We start from the raw sequence: 18643 nt of genomic DNA on the forward strand, positions 1-18643 counted from the left end.
CTAACTGTGAAGGTAGACTGCCCTAACTTCAACAAATTTCAACTGTAGATCTACGCGATTCGTCGTCTAAAGGTTAACATAACTTTCAAGTCTAAAAAACTTTAAAACCATAAAAAGTTTATATGTCATAACCAACGCCATTTTCCGATTAAAAAGCTTATTATTGTTTCATATTTCCAAATTTTGTGACATCATAAGAAAGTGAGTTTTAAAATATCGAATTTCTTAATTAAGTAAACTTTTGAATTTCTACATTTTTCTTCTCCAGACAACACAAATTTGCTTGCAATTCTTTTGTTGTTGTACTTAAGACTGCTTTTACTGCTAACAAACGTCTCTTCTCCTCTCGCAATGTGTGTCTACCAAAGATTCTCCAGCGTTGGCTTAATTTCTTGTTAAGCAACACTATTTCTGCATCTAGATACCCATGTGCTTGTTGTGAGTCTGTCAATGCGAGATGCACAGATGCGGAGAAAGATCGCTGAAACACATATGATAGATACAGTTTAATCAACCATTTCTCACAAGTAAAACACATTAAAAAGTTCTTTTCAATCACAGACAGTATCCCCGTTCCCAAGGTAAGATTGTTATGGTAAGGTTCGCTATGCGTAGTACAATTTTAAAAGCGCGTAAAAAGAGCCCTGGAAACGAGAATGCCCAGACTGTTACAAAAACATAGTCATTCACTACTAAGAAGTTATTAACTCATCTTCTTAGCTTCTAGTTTTAGAAGCAGTACTCTTTTGAATTTTTGCATAAATATCTGACCCAATATTCACACTCACGAGAACCCTTCCCGACACATAAAAAATAACATTATGACGTGTGGTACAACCATACGAAATGTAGTTATGACGTGTGGTACAACCATACGAAATGTAGTTATGACGTGTGGTACAAACGATAAAAATGGTGTTATGACGTGTACCACAGATGAATTCTGTCCCTACCACCCCTTTTAAAATTCATGGCAATTAGATTCAGCTTTGCGTACCAAAAATGTTTCAATTATTTCTTTCATACATTCAATTCGATCTTCTTTTTCTTTCATGCACACATCCATCACTTCTAGCCTTCTTTTCATCCCACTAGTGATGTTTTTTTCGAAGATTTCGTTGTTAACTACTTCACAATGCGTGTTAACTCTTTTAATACGTGTATTTTGACATGCCTGCTCAAGTGGAGCAACGAATGAACCACGAATTCTCCTTCCCCATAATCTTTTAAAAGCACTCGTATTTATTACTGGATTTGTGGTAAGTTTACGCTTCTGGTGCTCGGCACTGTTAAACAGCAATCTCCTTCCAGACTTTATTTCATCGTAAAAAGCAGATTTTAATATGGAAATATCCCTGGAATCTTCCTTGTTGCTTATCAGTTCGCGGCTAACTACTGGTAACTTTGACTTTTTTCGAACGGCATTGGAATGTTCTGTTAGAACATTTTGGCTATCAACGTAGTCATCTACGTATTCTGACGAGCAATCCATTTTACAAGAATGTGTTTCCACCCTGATACATTAACAAAGTGACAATAATTTGACGTTAAATTGGACAAAACATTAGATAACGTCAAATTTTTGTCCGAACATCTTAAGCCGCCTTGCTCAAAACATTGCTGCGCCGGTACACAAATGTAAGTAAGATCAGTGACTAAACGATTATTCGAAAAAGCGCCGCGCCTGTCAAATCAAAATTTAAAGTAATACAAAGGTGTTGTTTGTTATTGTTGTTTTTAAACTTAAGCGTTCTCGCATTCTCGACCCCAGAGCTCTCTGAGATAAACTTTCCAGGTTTCAATCTGAAAGAGCTCTAGGGACGAGAAGAGCGTTCCCCTTTAGCAGCAAATAGCCGATGATTTCAGTGTTTTGACCTATTGCGTAATTTGCCAATCGCCAGCAAATATTTAGTAAGTAAAATTAATCGTCCAGGTATAGTGAGTTTATGTCCCCATAAACGCCTTTAATCACTCGGGCACGTGTTTGACTGGCAAATACGGGATAGGCTGTCCAAATCAGCTACGGTACGAAGGCTAATCACGCATTTTTTTTGCTTATTGAACAGTACGAGATATTTTTACAAAAGTTAACAGCACCTTTTATCATCTCTCTTAAAACAAATTACAAATTATATTAACATTTCTGTTGGAAATAACTTCTCACTACATTTGCTTATATATAGTAAGCCTAAAATTTAATAATTTCTTATTTACAGCAGCTGTAAATAAGAAATTTGTGAATTTTATTTCACGTATGAGAAATTTTTTATTATAAAACGTTTGAGCTTTTTTTTGCGCTGTACCAGAAAATGTAGCAAAATGGAAACTGACCTTCAATTTTTTACAATTATAGATTTTTTACAAATATTATACAATTTACAATTACAATTATAAGGTTACCGATAAAACGCGAATGACCAGCTTACACGGTTTAGCTCACGAGCTTTTTTGTTAGCGTATGTGCGATTGGAAATATCTCTATCTTGTCAAATTGAACATTCGTTAATGTAAGAACTTGCTAACTTTTTGCGCTATAGTGGAAAATGATTGAAAAAAATCGATAGGGAAAGGTGTCGATGTTACGAAATGACCAAAAAAAGTGTAACCAAGTCTAAAACCGCAATACTTGCTGTTGTTTTGAAGAAAATGATATTAACAGTAAACAATAGATTAACTTCTTGCAAATATATGGTCCCAGATGTTTCTACAAAACGTTAATGTTATAGCAAACATGAAATATTTTTATATTTCAGTATCTTTAACGGAACTTAACACGTGAAAAAAAAACAGCAAAAGAAATAATGAACTTCATGTTTAAAATACCTTAAAAGTACTATGACGATGCCAATTCCCAAATCGCTACATAAGGCTGAAACCTAAGAGGAGGATGCACAACTCACGCACGGTATCCAGGCTAATCATGGTTTATAAAAATGCATAGTTAATAATTCCCAAAACAAATACATGTTTTAGACCAACGACGAGAAAAAAGGCTGTCAATAAAACGATAAAAATTCATTTTGACTGACTCAAATCTAAGTACAGAATATGTACAAGAGGAAGAGCGATGATTATTCAAATTTATATATTAAAATTCAGAAAAATATAAAAGCTGGGGTGACCTATACCAGTGGAAAGCTAGTTGGCAGAGGCAACACAATAAAAAAACATTTTAAAAAATCAAAAAAATATCTACTTTTAGAGAATTCCTGACGAGATCAAATTTTGAACATTTTTCCGATATTGTCAACCACACAGTCGCCAAATTTTCTAGCTGCAACCTCGTAGGGAGGATGTTGCAGTTTTTTATCAACATTATGAAATTTTGCATCACTTCATCGAGATTTACATGAAGGTAAGGTTAGAGGTGTCTACTAAAAATCAAATTGTTTTCAGATTTCAGGACAATTTCAGTTCACAACGGCTAACCATGTCAAATTCTTAGATATTTCAGGACTGGGGAAAAACATTAATCATTTGACTTTCTTACTATTTCCCAAGGAATTTATTCTGTTAGGTTTGCAAGACATGAAATAATTAACCCCGCACGATTACAAAATACTTTCTAGTACAATCCCAAGACATCATCTTTAAGTTCTTGTCACAATTCCAAGACTTTACAAGACAAATTTATTTTTCCAGTCTTTTCAGAAAGATTCCCGAGAAGGTAATAATATTAGAAAAATTATGACTACTGAAAAACATTAACTAATTTCATATAATTTTAAAAAGAAAATATATGATCATAAAAACATAAAAACTAGCATTCTTTAAGAATTGCGTGAATAATATCTAATAAATAATCTAATACAGTGGATAATCTAATAATACTAGTTGGTGTCCCGTGGATAAATTCACGGGTTCGCCCGTCCTTTATATACCGCATTCCGCGTGTCTCGCTACTCTAGGTACCATCTTGCGCAGAGACAGACAAAATACGGCTATTATTATAGAGCCTAGTCGTTAACTATAAATCTACGGGTTCGCCCGTCCCTTATTAGCTGTATTTTGTGTGTCTTGCTACTGCGGTTAGCATTTTGCGTGACAGACAGACGCATACGGGTATTATAATATAGGCTGGCGGGTTACCCGTGAAAATATCCACGGGGTCGCCCGTCCTTTATATCATGCATTTCGTGTTTCCGTAAAAAGATATCTATAACTTAAATAAAACAATGGAACGATTGTATAAAACTACGAATTTTTTGTTTTTGAATTTTCATTTGAAAATTATTCCAGCATAACCAATATTAGCTCTTGTAAATTCCAATAACCTTTTTGTTTTGTTTTTTCAATCTGCAAAATTAACTTCAAAATTCATTTGACTGAAATTTTGAGAAAAACTCTTTTCCTACAAAACTGGTAAACCGCCATATTTCAAATTACCTTGATAAGATTTTTCTACAGCTGTCAGTACAGAGACAACTAATGTATTAGAAAAGAGGTATTTTAAATTGCCTTTTATTGGCAAGTACTCTAATACTGCCAAAGAAAAAGTCAATCAACTTGTCAATAAGATGTGTAAAGAAATCAATGTGTGCCTCGTTTTTAAGTCGTGTAAAATTAAAGATTATTTTTCTTGCAAGGACAGAATTCCTGAATCTTTTAAATCTGGACTTGTGTATAAATTTGTTTGTGCTAGTTGTAATGCTACCTATGTGGGTGAAACCACCAGGCACATTTCTAGTAGAGTTAAAGAACATTTGAATACTGATAAAAACTCACAAATATTTAAGCATATGCAGTCAAATCTTAACTGTAAATTACTATGTAACGAAAATTGTTTTTCTATTTTGGATTATGCAGACACTGATTGGCAGAGGAAACTCAAAGAGGGTATGCATATTTCTTGGTTGAAACCAGATCTCAATAAACAAGTTAAGCATTGCATCATCAATTTATCCGTTTAATTTTATGTTTTGTATTAGCCGCTTGTTCAGTATCGTTTTTGTTACTTAGATATTGATTTAGCATGTGTAAATTCATTTAATAAAATTAAAAAATTGTACGTTTGGGATATATTTAATTGTCTTAAACAAATTGTGTATATAAATTTTATTTAACTAACTTTTGTTAGTTTATCTAATATTATTTTGTCAATATGGATTAGCTTGTGTATAATTCATATAAAATTGTACTTTTGGGAAATATTTAAATAACTTTCGAAAAAAATTTTGTATAAAGAGTGTATGTATCAACTTTTGTATAATATTCTGAAGATGACTTTGGTAAGGTCGAAACATGTTAAAAATAAAACGTGTCGTAATTTTTATGAAAATACTTTGCAATCTTGTGTTGCTACGAAGTTTTGGAAAAATTCATTTAGTGGTCACTTTCAAAAGTAAAATTTACGCACAAAAATCTAACAACATTGCCCTGTCGACTAAAATTTACAAACAATCATGTGGAACTAAAGTCGTTTTGCAACGAATCAAAACAGAGAAAGTTTTAGAGAGAAGAAAACGTTTTCACCATGGTATTGTAATGTTTGGAAGTTTTATGCTAAATTAAAAGGTTTTTAATTTCTTTCAAGCTAGATTTCAAGAACAAAAAGGATTAGAAGGAAACAAGAATACTGTCTACTTGATGTAATCTTTGAACACATTTTCTATGTCCGCCTTCTCAGCATCGGAAAGTGGAGTTAAAGGTGACCGACATGGACCACCATAATAACCAAGTAAGTCCATCGCATACTTCATTGCTGGTACGTTGTATTTACGAGTAACCTAAAATATAGTTGGAGTGTGTTATCTATGGTTGTCTTTTTTTTATTGTAAGTACAGTGACAATGGATAGGATCAAAACATTAACCCATGACATAGGGTGTCCGTAAACTTTTTGAAACAATATTAGGTTTTTTTACTCGATTTTTTGTAATAATTTTTACTCCATTTTTTGTAATAATTTTTACTCCATTTTTTGTAATAATTTTTACTCCATTTTTTGTAATAATTTTTACTCCATTTTTTGTAATAAATTTTTACTCCATTTTTTGTAATAATTTTTACTCCATTTTTTGTAATAATTTTTACTCAATTTTTTGTAATAATTTTTTACTCCATTTTTTGTAATATTTTTTGCAAGGTAAGCACTTTTAAAGTCATGTTTTATAAATCAAATAGAGGAAAAGACTCACTGTTTGGTTGGCTGCGATCAGAGACAATTGCAAATGCGTGGCTGCTTTTAGTTTGTTTTCACCAACCATAGAATAAAGATTACAACATTTCTCTCCGAGAATGTTCGCCAAAGCACATATACTTCCTACTGCGCCTGAAATGATGAATCAAGTTCCTACACCAATCCGAAACTTAAGCAAACAGTATGACATTGTCTACCAAATGACATTCACAATGGAGATCGATAACTTCTTACCCAATTGCATTGCAGGTAAAATTAATGACGCAGCCCCAACAAGAACTTGAAAATCTTCGTGTGAAGTCCGTTCAATAATGTGGCCTAAATTGGTGATCTAAAAAAAACATAGGTGTAATTCTAACAATTTTTCAAGTAAGAAACTAACACAAAGATGAGTTTTTTTATTAAAAGTCCCCTTAAGCAGGTCAGTTGGAACAGTTATCTATGCTAATTATAAAAACATTACGTTTGTAATTTTTTTTACTGTTGTTTTAGCATTCTTTTAAAATATGTCGCCGCTAAATGACTAGTATTTTAATAACATAAGAACAAAATGGGCGTTATAACTAACAGGATGAGTGGAAAGAAAAAAGGGTGGAAAATTTTATAAATTGATTTTCTCTACAAAAAACAGAGAATAGTTTCCTAGGTTTTGTAGTTATAGTACTAAAAGTTTATTGGAACAATTTACAAAGTGCACTTGCGATCTAGCTAACACTGTCCACCTAATAACACTAACCAGGTACCCATGCTTACTTATTTATAGTATTCTCTGCTCTATCCTCTGATCCCTAGACAAAGCACATGGTAGCATTCCCCCTGCGCAAGCAAATAATTTTCAAATCCCACCTCTCAACCTATCTCCGAACCCTAAAATTCTATAAAACGAAAAAAAAAACACTTCCAAAAAATAGCAGAAGGATTTGACAAACAACCTTCTCATTTTCTATAACATACAAAAATATCATTGTAAGCGCAGGAATCACTGCAAAAGTTTGTTTCAGTACTCCGTTTTTTAAAGAATACACAATTTGATTAAGGGAGTACATGTGCTTGAATAAGCATTTCTGGAAAAACGCTCACATGTTAATATTTTACAGGTATACTCTCCGAATGACCATTCCCAATTCCCATATTACTAAACACTGTACCTCGCTAAAAAAGTTATACATAGGCCAGTGTGACCACAAGTCATTGAAATTCCAGAAGTTATGGAAAAGTCACGGAATTAACTTTAAAATTACCGTGGCCATCACTTACATTTCCACAACTGTCTTTAATGCCAATAATGTTAGAGTGTTTGGCCAGTTCAAAAACTGCATTCAATGGAAATTCAACACCTGTATTGGATGGGACATTATACAAGATGACTGGTACAGGAGAGAAATCAGCAATCTAAAAGAAACAGCTTTTTTTTTAAGAACGAGCTCTTTAAAACATTACGTCGTAATGTTAATATAGTTCCATTACAGTTGTATAATGTTTCATCATGGCGTCATAATTCATTCTGTTTTTAAAGAAAGAGGGTGTGGTGACAACAACTGCGTCCGCACCCACATCTGCCATTTCTTTGGTCAAACGCAAGGTTTCTTTTGTACCTGCAAAAAAAGTTAGCTTCATATAAGAACAAGAGAAATAAGAAGCCTCTTATAAACACGCTGAAGTCAAAAGTTTTTTAGAACGAGACTCTTCCAATCACATGCGTAATTTTTTTTAATTTTTTTAAAAATATATTGAGACAAGGTGGCAAATTGAAAGTTCATCCTCACCACAATTAGATATATAGCCCATTTAGGTTCATGCAATTTACACTTGTCAATGCTTACTTGTCAATGCTTACTTGTCAATGCTTACTTGCCAATGCTTACTTAGCAATGTTCAGCGAACTTAGGGCTCAGAATCTTTGGTGGGATACCTCTTTAAAAAGGTGCTAATTTCTGCTGACGTCAGCACACCCATTTTTCACAAATTTTGCAGCCTTTGTGGGTTGTGACATGGATTATTCCGTAAAACAGTGCGACTAGGGCATTTCAAATGCTGCCAACCTATGCATCTGAAAAAGTAGCACAATTTACGCAATTTGCTTTTTGCCAACTTTGTAAAGTGGCCAAAAAAGTGCCAATGTCTCAATAATTTTGTTAGGGATTTTCATATCATGCAAAAATGCTTACCTTCTAGTGCAGGTCCAGCCAACACCAATTTCGATGTTTTGACAGACTTTTTTACAAACTTCACTATGTCAACTCGCTCTTTATTGGATAGCGAAACATATTCTCCATTTGAACCAAGGACAAGGTAACCTGAATTAATAGCGTTAGTTGAATTATATCACTACTTACAAGACAGTTTTAAACTTTAGACAGAATTACATTTTATTAAGAGGCTAAAATTTAAAAAAAGCTTTCTGACTAAACAATTAACTTTTGTTGAATTTTAAACTAGCATCTTTTATTGCAAAGGTATCCTAAATAATTATTAAAATATAGATGCTAATACAATGTGGCCACTCATTTTAAAAAGTAAAATCTTGAAGTTTTTAGGGAATGGTTTCTACCACCCTCCTTGTAATTATATAAAGGAAAAAAGACAGAAAGAATGAGAAAAGTAACAAATATTAAAATTATTCAAAACATTTGATTATATTGGGTTGTAAAGAAAATGGCACAGATCTATCCAAGTTTTTATTACGTGAGAATAAGCAGTGACTGAATAGAGATAGCATGCCTCTAATGTTGTTGTCAAAACCCTTAAAATTTGTTGATGCAAAATTTCTCAATTTAATCTGTTATTATCATTGGTTAATGTTTGTCCTAATGTGATGTGTTTATTTAGAATGGGTGTGCAGGGCACAACCCTAAAATAGAAGAATTACATTCGATTTGCATGTTTAATATTTACAACCTAGGAAATAAAAGCTTTAGATGTTATCAAATTACCAAAACAGGCTAAAAAGGTATATTATGCCTTACAAACATATGCTATAAGATATGGCTTCAGGGCTGACATTTTAATGTCAGATTATAGTATCATTACAAACCTTTAAAGGGTATCTTGTCCCATTTCTGAAGGTTTTCTTCAAATTTTCCCCAAGCAATATCTTCATTTTCTTTGAAAGGGGTCGCAATAGGTGGAAATATTCCACATAAATCTAACTTTTGTTGCACTGGTGAACATGTACTGAGATATCGTATTGATGAAGTGCATAGGGAGTTTTGAAAAACCTTTTTAAAAACTGTACAGCTTCTTGCCATAGTCATGGTTATAAAACCAGTTAAAAATCAGAATTTAATGGTTGTAAGAATATACTTTCTCTTTGCTCCTATAACAGTAAGGCAAAAAAACTTAAAATAGCAAGAAACAAGTTAGAAATAATATTATGTGATATTCATGAACTCCACAAAAGACTAGTTGTGGAACGAATAACCATGCACCAAACACTTTACATCAGCCATACTAATTCATGCAATAGCACCCTCCTGTAAAGACAAGAACATGTTGTGATCTTGTTTACCTACTCTAAGTTATCTGTTAGTGAGAGTTTAGGAAATCATATACTAATTATGCATCAAATGTACACTCCTTGTACACAAAGTAGGACTTTTTCTTGGACATTTTAAGAACCCCACCATTACTTGTTTAACTTAGGTATGAATTGAACTTAGAATTAAAATCATTTGTTTCTTTTTTAAAAATCAACTTCTTTTCATTTGACTGCCTTTCTACTACAGCAACTCTTTCTTCCACTTACAGTTTTCTAATTAGCACAAAATTAGAGATTTGGGCTAAGTAAGCACTTGTGAGCTTTTGGCGATATAGCGGAAAATATAGCATAAAAAAAAGGTAGATACATCAAGTGGAAAAACATTTTGTACAAACAAGATGTACGATAATATTAGCGTCTGAATTTCATTGAAGTTTTAATTTTTAAACTTCCTAAATGACCTGAAATGAAAAAATTCTTAAAAATGTTTTTTCAAGAAAAGCTTATTACCAGTTTAATGATACATTACCACTATTGAAAACAGTGACCTTATGTTGTTTTTCTTCATGTTCGCTTTCTATAATCTCTCCAATATATGGTGCTTCAAGGAAAAAAAAGTGTTAGGGAAAAAGAGTGCTGGGGAATACCTAAAAGTTTGTTCTTGCAAAAAGGGAGGTAAATCGTGAACTGCAAATATTTTTTCTACGACATGTGTTAGTTAGAAATAGTCTCTAGGAATTTTGTCACAATAAGGCAAAATGTTTAAAAACTAGTCTGAAATAGATGAAAATTTTTCCCTACTAAACACAAAATTTTTTGCAGTGAGGCTGATACACTATGGTTGTGTAGAAAAAGGCAGAAAAAAAAGGAACCTACATAAACTATTTTCCTTCATTGAACTTCAGTGCACACTTATTTTAGGGTACGTTTCGTTTTTGAATTGACATTATTTGTTACAGGCTACTGTTTACATTTTCAACAGAACAGAAAGCAATTTTCCAAAAAAATGACATCCTGTACAAATATTTTACAAATAAATAAATAAATCTTCCTGTATTAATGTGCACCCCTTACGTGTATTGTTTCTAACAAAATAGTAAACATTACATCTACTATTGGATAAATACATCTTATTAAATTTAACACACAAAATTTTTTAGTTAAAATAGTTATAATATACACAACGTAATCACCATACAAGATGTCTTACAATCACCCAAACTATTTTTTCCATATCCCTATTTCCAAAGAATTATACAACTCAAATTAAAAAAAAAATAGCTTGTTTAATATATGATGCAAATTTTCTAAAACTGTCTGTTTCTTTTGCTAAAATTTCAAGAAAAAACGTAATCAACTTTATTGTACTGAGATTAATTTGTCTTTGTGTGAGACTAATGTCAGCAAAGAGGGATTGAAATGACACAATTCCTTAATCAATAGATTTGATAGTGGAAAATTATCTTAGAGGAGTATAAAAGAAATATCTCAAAAAGTGCTGTTGAAATACAATAATCTCAAGCTGCACCTATCAAGCAAGCCACTCAACATTCTTCGTTTTTTTCCATTCTGTGCAATTATAACAGCAGTTGCAAGTTCAGTGTCATTTATGGTTAAATATGAAGAAAAAAATACATAAAAACATGTACTACCACATACAACTGGCACTACATGATCATAATTGTTTTATGCATGTTACATGATCGTGTAAATGTGGCAGGTATGTAAAGGGTGTAGTGCAAAAACATGAAATAAACGATAAGTATTTAGTCAGCCGTACATCTTCCACAGACTCGAAAGACTTTATATGAAAGACAAAATCATCGCTACTTATCACCCATTACAAGCTAAAAATATATCTGACACACCACAAAATTACAACACAAAATTTACTTATTTCAAGGCATATATAATATCCAGTGAAAATATGTGAAATGGATTTTGAGGAGTAAAATCTAAGTTTTTGTTTAAAATTGAATGCATAAGCTAAATCACTTTTTTTTTTAAATTTGACCATGATAAAGGGCAAAGGATGAAAAGAATATAATATAATATTATGTGACCAACATAGACAAAATTAAAAGTAGATATAATATAAAAATCATAAAAAAATCTAGTCAAACATCATTTTTTTCATGATTTTTTGCACTTTATCAATAGTCATGTTACTAAGGTCCACATAGTGATCAATTTTGTCTTTAATCCATTCATCAATAACATCATCCTCAAAATAAGAGATCAGCAAATCACGGGCTTTCTCTTTCACAGAACGTAACAGTAAATTACTTTTATTTAACCCACTAATAGTTGTGTTTAATGCAAAGAACCCAGCATGTTTACGTTTTAAATGAAACGGGCGTGTCCAACCGATCTCACGCACCAATGACCAATCTCGCCACCCCAATGCATTTTCAACACCACCGGCCAATTTGTATACATCTGCTCCAGGGAACTTTGCTTCTTCTGGTGTATATCCTTTGAAATTTGTAACATCAATCTTGAAGACTTTAGTAAACCCTAACCTTTCTGAAACATCTGCATGAATCCTGTCATCAAACTTGCCTTTGCTTAGCACAGTTAAACACAGAGCTAAACATGGTATGCCTGCTGGAAGTAGCTCACATAAAGGGCCGTAATGATCAAACCTACTCCAACCTGTAAGTGCTATACCTGTTACTTTTATTCCTTTTCCTTGCAAAGTGGTTGTTATTTTTAACCAAGATAGATGGTTATTTAGATGCTGTTGGATTGGAACAAAATTGGACCATGGTTTAAGGGCACCTTTAAAAGAACTAGCCAACCATATTTCAGGAAAACCTTCTGAATAGCGTTTCCAAATATCATCTGGAAAATGGCTGTAGTTGTCTAAATTTGCAACATATGCCCATACCATAGGTGTGACATATTTTGACATTTCTTTCAAGTCTTTGACAGACCACTTCCTCATCATCTCATCCCAAATAATTGGCTGAAGTTTTTCACCATTAAAATTTTTTTTTGTTTGAGAGTACTTAAAAAGTGGTATCATGTGATGTTTAAAAAGTTCTGTGTCAGTCATATTGCTACTAAGACACTGATCACATGTTTTCATGTTCCACACTTCATCACCACCTAAATGTATATATTTTGAATCTGGGTGTAATGCAATAATCTGGTCAATCAAGCTTTTTACAAGTCCAACTGATCCATTATTTAAAGCAGAAACAGAGTTTGTAATTTCCTTATTTGCTCTTAGATGCGAAAAAGTTTTATGCTTCAAAACAAATTCCAAGTGACCAAAAGATTGCACCAGAGGAATTACAATTAAATCCTGCTCCTTTGCACTTTTTAAAAGATGTTTGATATCTTTTTCTGAGTATGCATTTTTTTGTGCCAACATCCGAAGGTCTCCCTTCCAAGGAAACATATCTTCATATTCAATCAAGAAACCATTGGCACCATAAGATTTTGATAGCTGCATTACCTTTATTAAATAATCAACCTTTGGTGGGGCACCTTTTAGGTCAAAATGAACTAATTTTAGTCCAACAAATGGTTTGGTAGTCACTTGTTGAACTAATTGTGTAGTTTTATCTTTGGCTGCTAACTTCTCTTTTAATTCCATATTTTCTTTTTCTAAAGCATCTGATTTTATGGAATTTTCATTGATTTTTTTGTCCAGATCATCCATTTTTTTGCTTTTTTGTAGATTCTCTTTTAAGATTTTTATTGTATTTTGTGCTTTGCCTAATTCAGCTTTGTGTTCTTCTTTTTCTTGTTCAAAACTAGATTTTAGAATCGCTTCATGCTCTCGCAATTCATTAATCTTCGCCTGCAACTCCACAATCGTTATTCCACTTTTCTCTCCCTCCTTTATCTCGCTTTTCTTTTGCTCCTAAAGAAACAATTGTATATATCTTCATTCCTTCACTAATTGTCTGTTTTCCTTACCATAGATTGATTGGACGTGGTACATTCGTAACCTTCGAATCTCATCTAGACTGTATTAGATATTACCTTATATTCTCGGCAACAGGTCTTAATGCCAGGTCTTTCTTAGTTCACCTCTAGGATTTGCCCCAGGAAGTACCAGTACAAAAACAAACAAAAAAAATTAAGCAACTCTTTCATTTTTGATAAGTAATCCTATAGGCTAAACAAAGGAAAGTTTATACGGTTTATTTAAAAAAGACGTGTTTTCCATTACAGTCTAGTTATTCTTGGGGAATCTATAGAAGGAAAACAGATGTCACAATAAAGGCATTTTAAATTCTGATCAGTTGACAAGGAATAAAAACATGAAGTTTAAAATCACAAGTATAAAATAATTTACATACAGGTCCTGTCATTAAAAGCCAGTACAACAAAACCAAAAGAAATATGACCAATAAAACATGACGAATGTCAAGTTTGTTGGTAACCTTCATATTGCTGAACATGTGTTTATTTTCTGAAGAAAGAAAGATTAAGAACTTTTTTATCAAATGCAGTAACTATTTTTTTAAAAAAAGATCTGCTTCATAATTTTTTTACTACGTGCCCAAAAAGCATCTATGACAGCTAATTTATCGCACTAATTATTACAAATGCACCATGCACAACACATATTTGTAAATCACATAAAGTTTTGACAGTAATTTTTCAACTTTTTAAACCAGAGTCCTTTTATGATACTAGTATAATTTGTCTGTAATCTTTTTTCTAAATTTTGTGCTGTTGTTGTGCAATAATAAAACTGTAATGCAGCTTTTTTACTTCTTTTGTTTTTACAACATTTACATACTTAATTTGCTAGTTTTACATCACCCATCACAGAGGAATCAACTCTCATTAAGTTAGATTTCACAGCCTGAATTCACACAAAAATATAATCACTTTACAGGTGTATTACAGTACAAGAATACTAATTAACAAGTTGCATAACTTTTCATATATTTTAAAATCATCACCAGTGGCAAATCCTCTCACCAGTGAGGATGTAACTAGGCTAGTCAAGAGGAATATGACTTGGCGGTATAAGAACTGCTCCAGTTACTCTATCTTCTTCAATTAAGAAATTATACGTCGAGCATGCATGTGGTGTACTTAAAACCTCTAAGGCAATATTGTGTTTTTTCAGGTACTGATGGACCTCTTGCGTCAACATTGCCATCTTTTCCCCAGTTCCTATCACTAGTATTTCAATTTTAGGATTGACTACTGTAAACAACTGAAGACTCTCAACAGTAATGTCAGCAGGTGATAAAACTTTCCAAGATAAACAAACGTCTTGCAATAATGCTACTGATCCATATAATTTGTTCCCTTGTATCGTAAATCCTCTTGTGCTATACCTTGATACATACAAAGGGATGCCTCGCATTGATTGTTTCTTGGGATCAAATTTTTGAATGTTCATTGTAGTTGGCTCGATTATATATGCACTTGCATCAGTTTTTTTCCATCTTCTTATTATAGGTGATATGCATTTGTTACATTGTCTTGAGATATTTTGTCCAAGTATGTACGTCATGTGTGTTGTCATTTTAAAACTAGAATTCAAAACAGAATATGCAACAAAATAGCTTATTTGTATGAATTTTTTGTTGGACTTATTCGCCGTTTAAAGAAAAACTTAAATTCAGTGAGTTTCATTTGACTATTAGTCAAGGAGACATCTAGTGAAGTTTGTACAAATAAGATACAAATCATGTCTGCATAAAATGCATACTAAAAGACCACCGGCCTGTCACTTTTAAAAGAAAATTTTTTTTATGTTTTTAGCTATATTTTATACTTCGAAACTTAGCAATTTTATGCTTTTTTCAAATTTTATGCTATGTTACCAGAGCAATTTATATTTGATTGGTTCGTTTAAAAAGAAGGAAGGAAAACAGTGGGGGAGGAAAATCAGGTAAGTGAGGGAGGAAAATCAGGTAAGTGTGGAGACTTTATAATTCCTGGGGCAAAGCCTAAGTAGATTAAGGAAGACTTGGCAAGAGAGTGACACCCAGTTTTCTTGCTTGCCTAATTGTGTGATTGTTTGCTTGTAAAATAAATAAGACGTACCTGATGCCATGAAATTTGGGTTTAGATCTATTACAGTCAAGATCAGATTGGAAAAAGGTCATTAATATACCCGTTTAATCCATGCTATCGTGGAAAACGGACATTAGGCAAAAAATGATGATGATGATCACCAACCCTTTTAAAAAGTGAGGGAGTCATGTTTATTATAGCTTTGTTAACCTCACTCTGATATTATGCAGTAGGTATACCAAAATATAACAATTTTTTCATATTACATAATGAAGTGTTATTAGTTTTGAGCAGTACAAAGATCATTTCTATAGCTAAAAAAATAAGCCCCCATCCTTAGCATTATTGAGATCAGGCCCACAAAAAAGTTGATGTGATGATATGATAAAATTTCTTTTTTTTCTCATTTGAGGAAAAAAACAATCAAAGTTACATATAGGAGTGTGAATACAATAATGCTACTAACTGTCCTAGCTACTGACTTTCAACGATCTTTTATTTGTTGTTTTGAGATAACACAAGGTAGGACAACATTTCACAGGGTGCAACAAAGTGGAAAATTGTCCTACCAAGAGTAGATCAATTTGATATATACAGCAATAATGGGTACACGCAGTATTTTATTCTACCAATTGATTCTGTGTGTTGCCTTTTGAACTGAATTTGTGTTTTTTATGGGAAGAAACTATCAACGAAGTATAACATGACAAACACATAAACAGCATCTTGTATCAACTTGCTGAGATTTGGTCACCAGGCCTACAGAAGAAGTAGTTATCTCTATCTAGGTCCAAAAATGTTAATAACCTTAAATAACTGTATTTATCAGCTTGTTCCTGATTGGTAACTTTGAATTTCGATCCACTGCAATTGTATAAATACATGCTCAACATCATTTTACTTTGCCCAATGACGGGAGAAGGATCTCCTGAAACATCGCCTGCTAAACTATTTTGTTTAAGAAATGGTAAACTTTTCACAGTAATGTGACTACTGAACAGACAAACTGAAACAATATCTTCAATAATAATAATGTTTTACCTATACTATTTCATAACATGCTACATATTGATGAGAATTTCTGAATTACTACCTGGGTATGTTTTAAACCATTTCATGAAATACCTTGATGTGTTTTAAAACAAGACCTGAGAGGCTTTAAATATGTTGTGGACACATAAGAATAGACAAAAAACATCCTAAGGAAAGCTGAACATTTTTCAAAAGAGTCCTTACATTTCAGCACTTTTTGAAGGATTTGCTTACTAAGAACATGGTTTAACTTGCTTAAAAAGCAACATAAAATGAAGATGGTACCATAATTTTGAGTTTTTGAGATTACATATTACAAGATTATATATATATATACTATAAAAACACTGAAGGTTTTGACTTCCTAACAACCTTTTTCAGTTAAAATTAAAAAAGGTATACATCTTCACAATAATTCGGGAAAACTAAAACTCCATCGCAGCCTATTTTGCAATTGGAGAAGGTAAACATCATATTGTTAAAAGGAGAAAACACATTCTTTCGTGTGTTTTGTTTTTAATGAAAAGTACACATAAGTTGTATCTTATTATTAATAATGTTTCCTGAAAATTAAATTGATATGAAAGAAGTTAAAAAACTGGAGTAAACAAGTTTTTGTTGCTAACAAACTCTTATAAAAACGTGTTTTTACCTCCTTTGAGGTAATGGTGTTAGGGTTTCTGGCGAAACACCCAAAACCAGATCAGTGCACAAAATACGGCACATGTTTGTAACAAAATGATTTCGAAACAGTTCAAACTAAATACAGTGAAACTAAATTTAAATAATTGATAAATAATTGATAGCAAAAACGGCAAGTGTGTTGAAAATGAGAAAACAAAGCCACATGAATAAAAGTCACCAGCTTGCCAGAATATTGTGCTGAATGCCCTGATAAAATTTGCTTAACTTGAATTGAGAATTTTAAATATTTGAATTTGAATTTGAAAATAAGTAAAGACACTTGATGTTGATGCAACTCTCACTATACCTCGGAGTTTGAGAGGAAGACTTTTTCACATGTTGAACTAAAAATATATATATTACAAGAAATGATCGCATTGGGACATGACACAATAAACTATACAACAATTAACAATACATTGGAGAGATGGATTACAAACAGACAAAAACAAGTGAGACATTGAACGATAATGAAGACATAGGAGACAATGAACAAACATGGTGTAATATTTAACAAACATAAAAAACACATGTTCTTCAAAATTTTACGTTTCAAATAATAACGCAACAGATGGAGTTAACATCAAAAAACACAGATTTGAAGATATAAAAAAGAAGGAACTCTGAATAATCCAGTTTGGAATATTTATAAAAGCTTGATCACAAAAGCAGCATCATTACCCCCAGATCATAATAGCATCTTTGGACCATGGTTGGCTCAAACATTATAACATGACACCCATGATAATCAGACAAGTCCACTAGATAGATGTGCACAGTAATCCAATAGCTTAAGGTGAACAAAGCTCACTGCTGAAGTTATACAAAAAATTATTGTAAATCACAGAACAGCTTTAACGTGGGGCAAATATGTGTTTTTTATAGCAATGAAATAAAATCATATTTGAAACGTGCATTGACAATTCATAAAATTTACCTTTATAAGAAACACTATTTTGCTAAACACCAACCAATCTTGAGATACTGAATTGTCCAGTCTAAGACTGGTCGACCATCTTGAGACTGGCTAGGGTGTTAAAACATTGTGGCGCTGTAGATTAGTGGTTATAGCTCTCTTGGGGTTCAATTTCTCTTGACGGCGATTCAACATGGGCGAGTGAATGCTAGCCTCACAAATATCAATGTCTATTATTTCCAGGAGGGGCCATGGCTTAGATGGAGGGTCCTAGAGTATTTAATGCTCATTTTGAGCTACGCAGACACAATTTAGAGCCCGAGCTCTACTAGACAACTCCCAGCAACATCTAACAGCCCACACAGTGTGCCATCTCGCCAATTTCCCCCACATTGCTT

General features: G+C 32.6%; 3 protein-coding genes across 3 annotated transcripts in view; all 3 read right to left on the reverse strand.

Moving 5' to 3' along the window:
- Positions 1-87: 87 nt before the first annotated feature.
- LOC130644190 (uncharacterized) lies at positions 88-1529 on the reverse strand. The gene is made up of 2 exons (XM_057449694.1): positions 998-1529; positions 88-481 (listed from the first exon to the last, which is right to left on the reverse strand). The coding sequence occupies exons 1-2, from the start codon at positions 1490-1492 to the stop codon at positions 230-232; spliced, it is 747 nt and encodes a 248-aa protein (XP_057305677.1). The 5' UTR covers positions 1493-1529; the 3' UTR covers positions 88-229.
- Positions 1530-3000: 1471 nt separating this feature from the next.
- Positions 3001-9489, reverse strand: LOC130644187 (4-hydroxy-2-oxoglutarate aldolase, mitochondrial-like). The gene is made up of 7 exons (XM_057449691.1): positions 9173-9489; positions 8307-8435; positions 7606-7733; positions 7396-7530; positions 6373-6469; positions 6137-6270; positions 3001-5726 (listed from the first exon to the last, which is right to left on the reverse strand). The coding sequence occupies exons 1-7, from the start codon at positions 9390-9392 to the stop codon at positions 5580-5582; spliced, it is 990 nt and encodes a 329-aa protein (XP_057305674.1). The 5' UTR covers positions 9393-9489; the 3' UTR covers positions 3001-5579.
- Positions 9490-10654: 1165 nt separating this feature from the next.
- LOC130644183 (hexosaminidase D-like) overlaps positions 10655-18643 on the reverse strand; it is a 56033-nt gene continuing 48044 nt past the window's right edge. The window contains exons 2-3 of the mRNA XM_057449686.1: positions 13933-14045; positions 10655-13490 (exon numbers count right to left, since the gene is read on the reverse strand). Of these exons, the coding sequence (XP_057305669.1) occupies positions 11730-13490; positions 13933-14034 (1863 nt within the window). The 5' untranslated portion in view covers positions 14035-14045 and the 3' untranslated portion in view covers positions 10655-11729. The remainder of the gene's footprint in view (positions 13491-13932; positions 14046-18643) is intronic.

Source organism: Hydractinia symbiolongicarpus, chromosome 5 (assembly GCF_029227915.1).
Source record: "Hydractinia symbiolongicarpus strain clone_291-10 chromosome 5, HSymV2.1, whole genome shotgun sequence".
In the NCBI taxonomy this organism is placed as follows: Eukaryota; Metazoa; Cnidaria; class Hydrozoa; order Anthoathecata; family Hydractiniidae; genus Hydractinia; species Hydractinia symbiolongicarpus.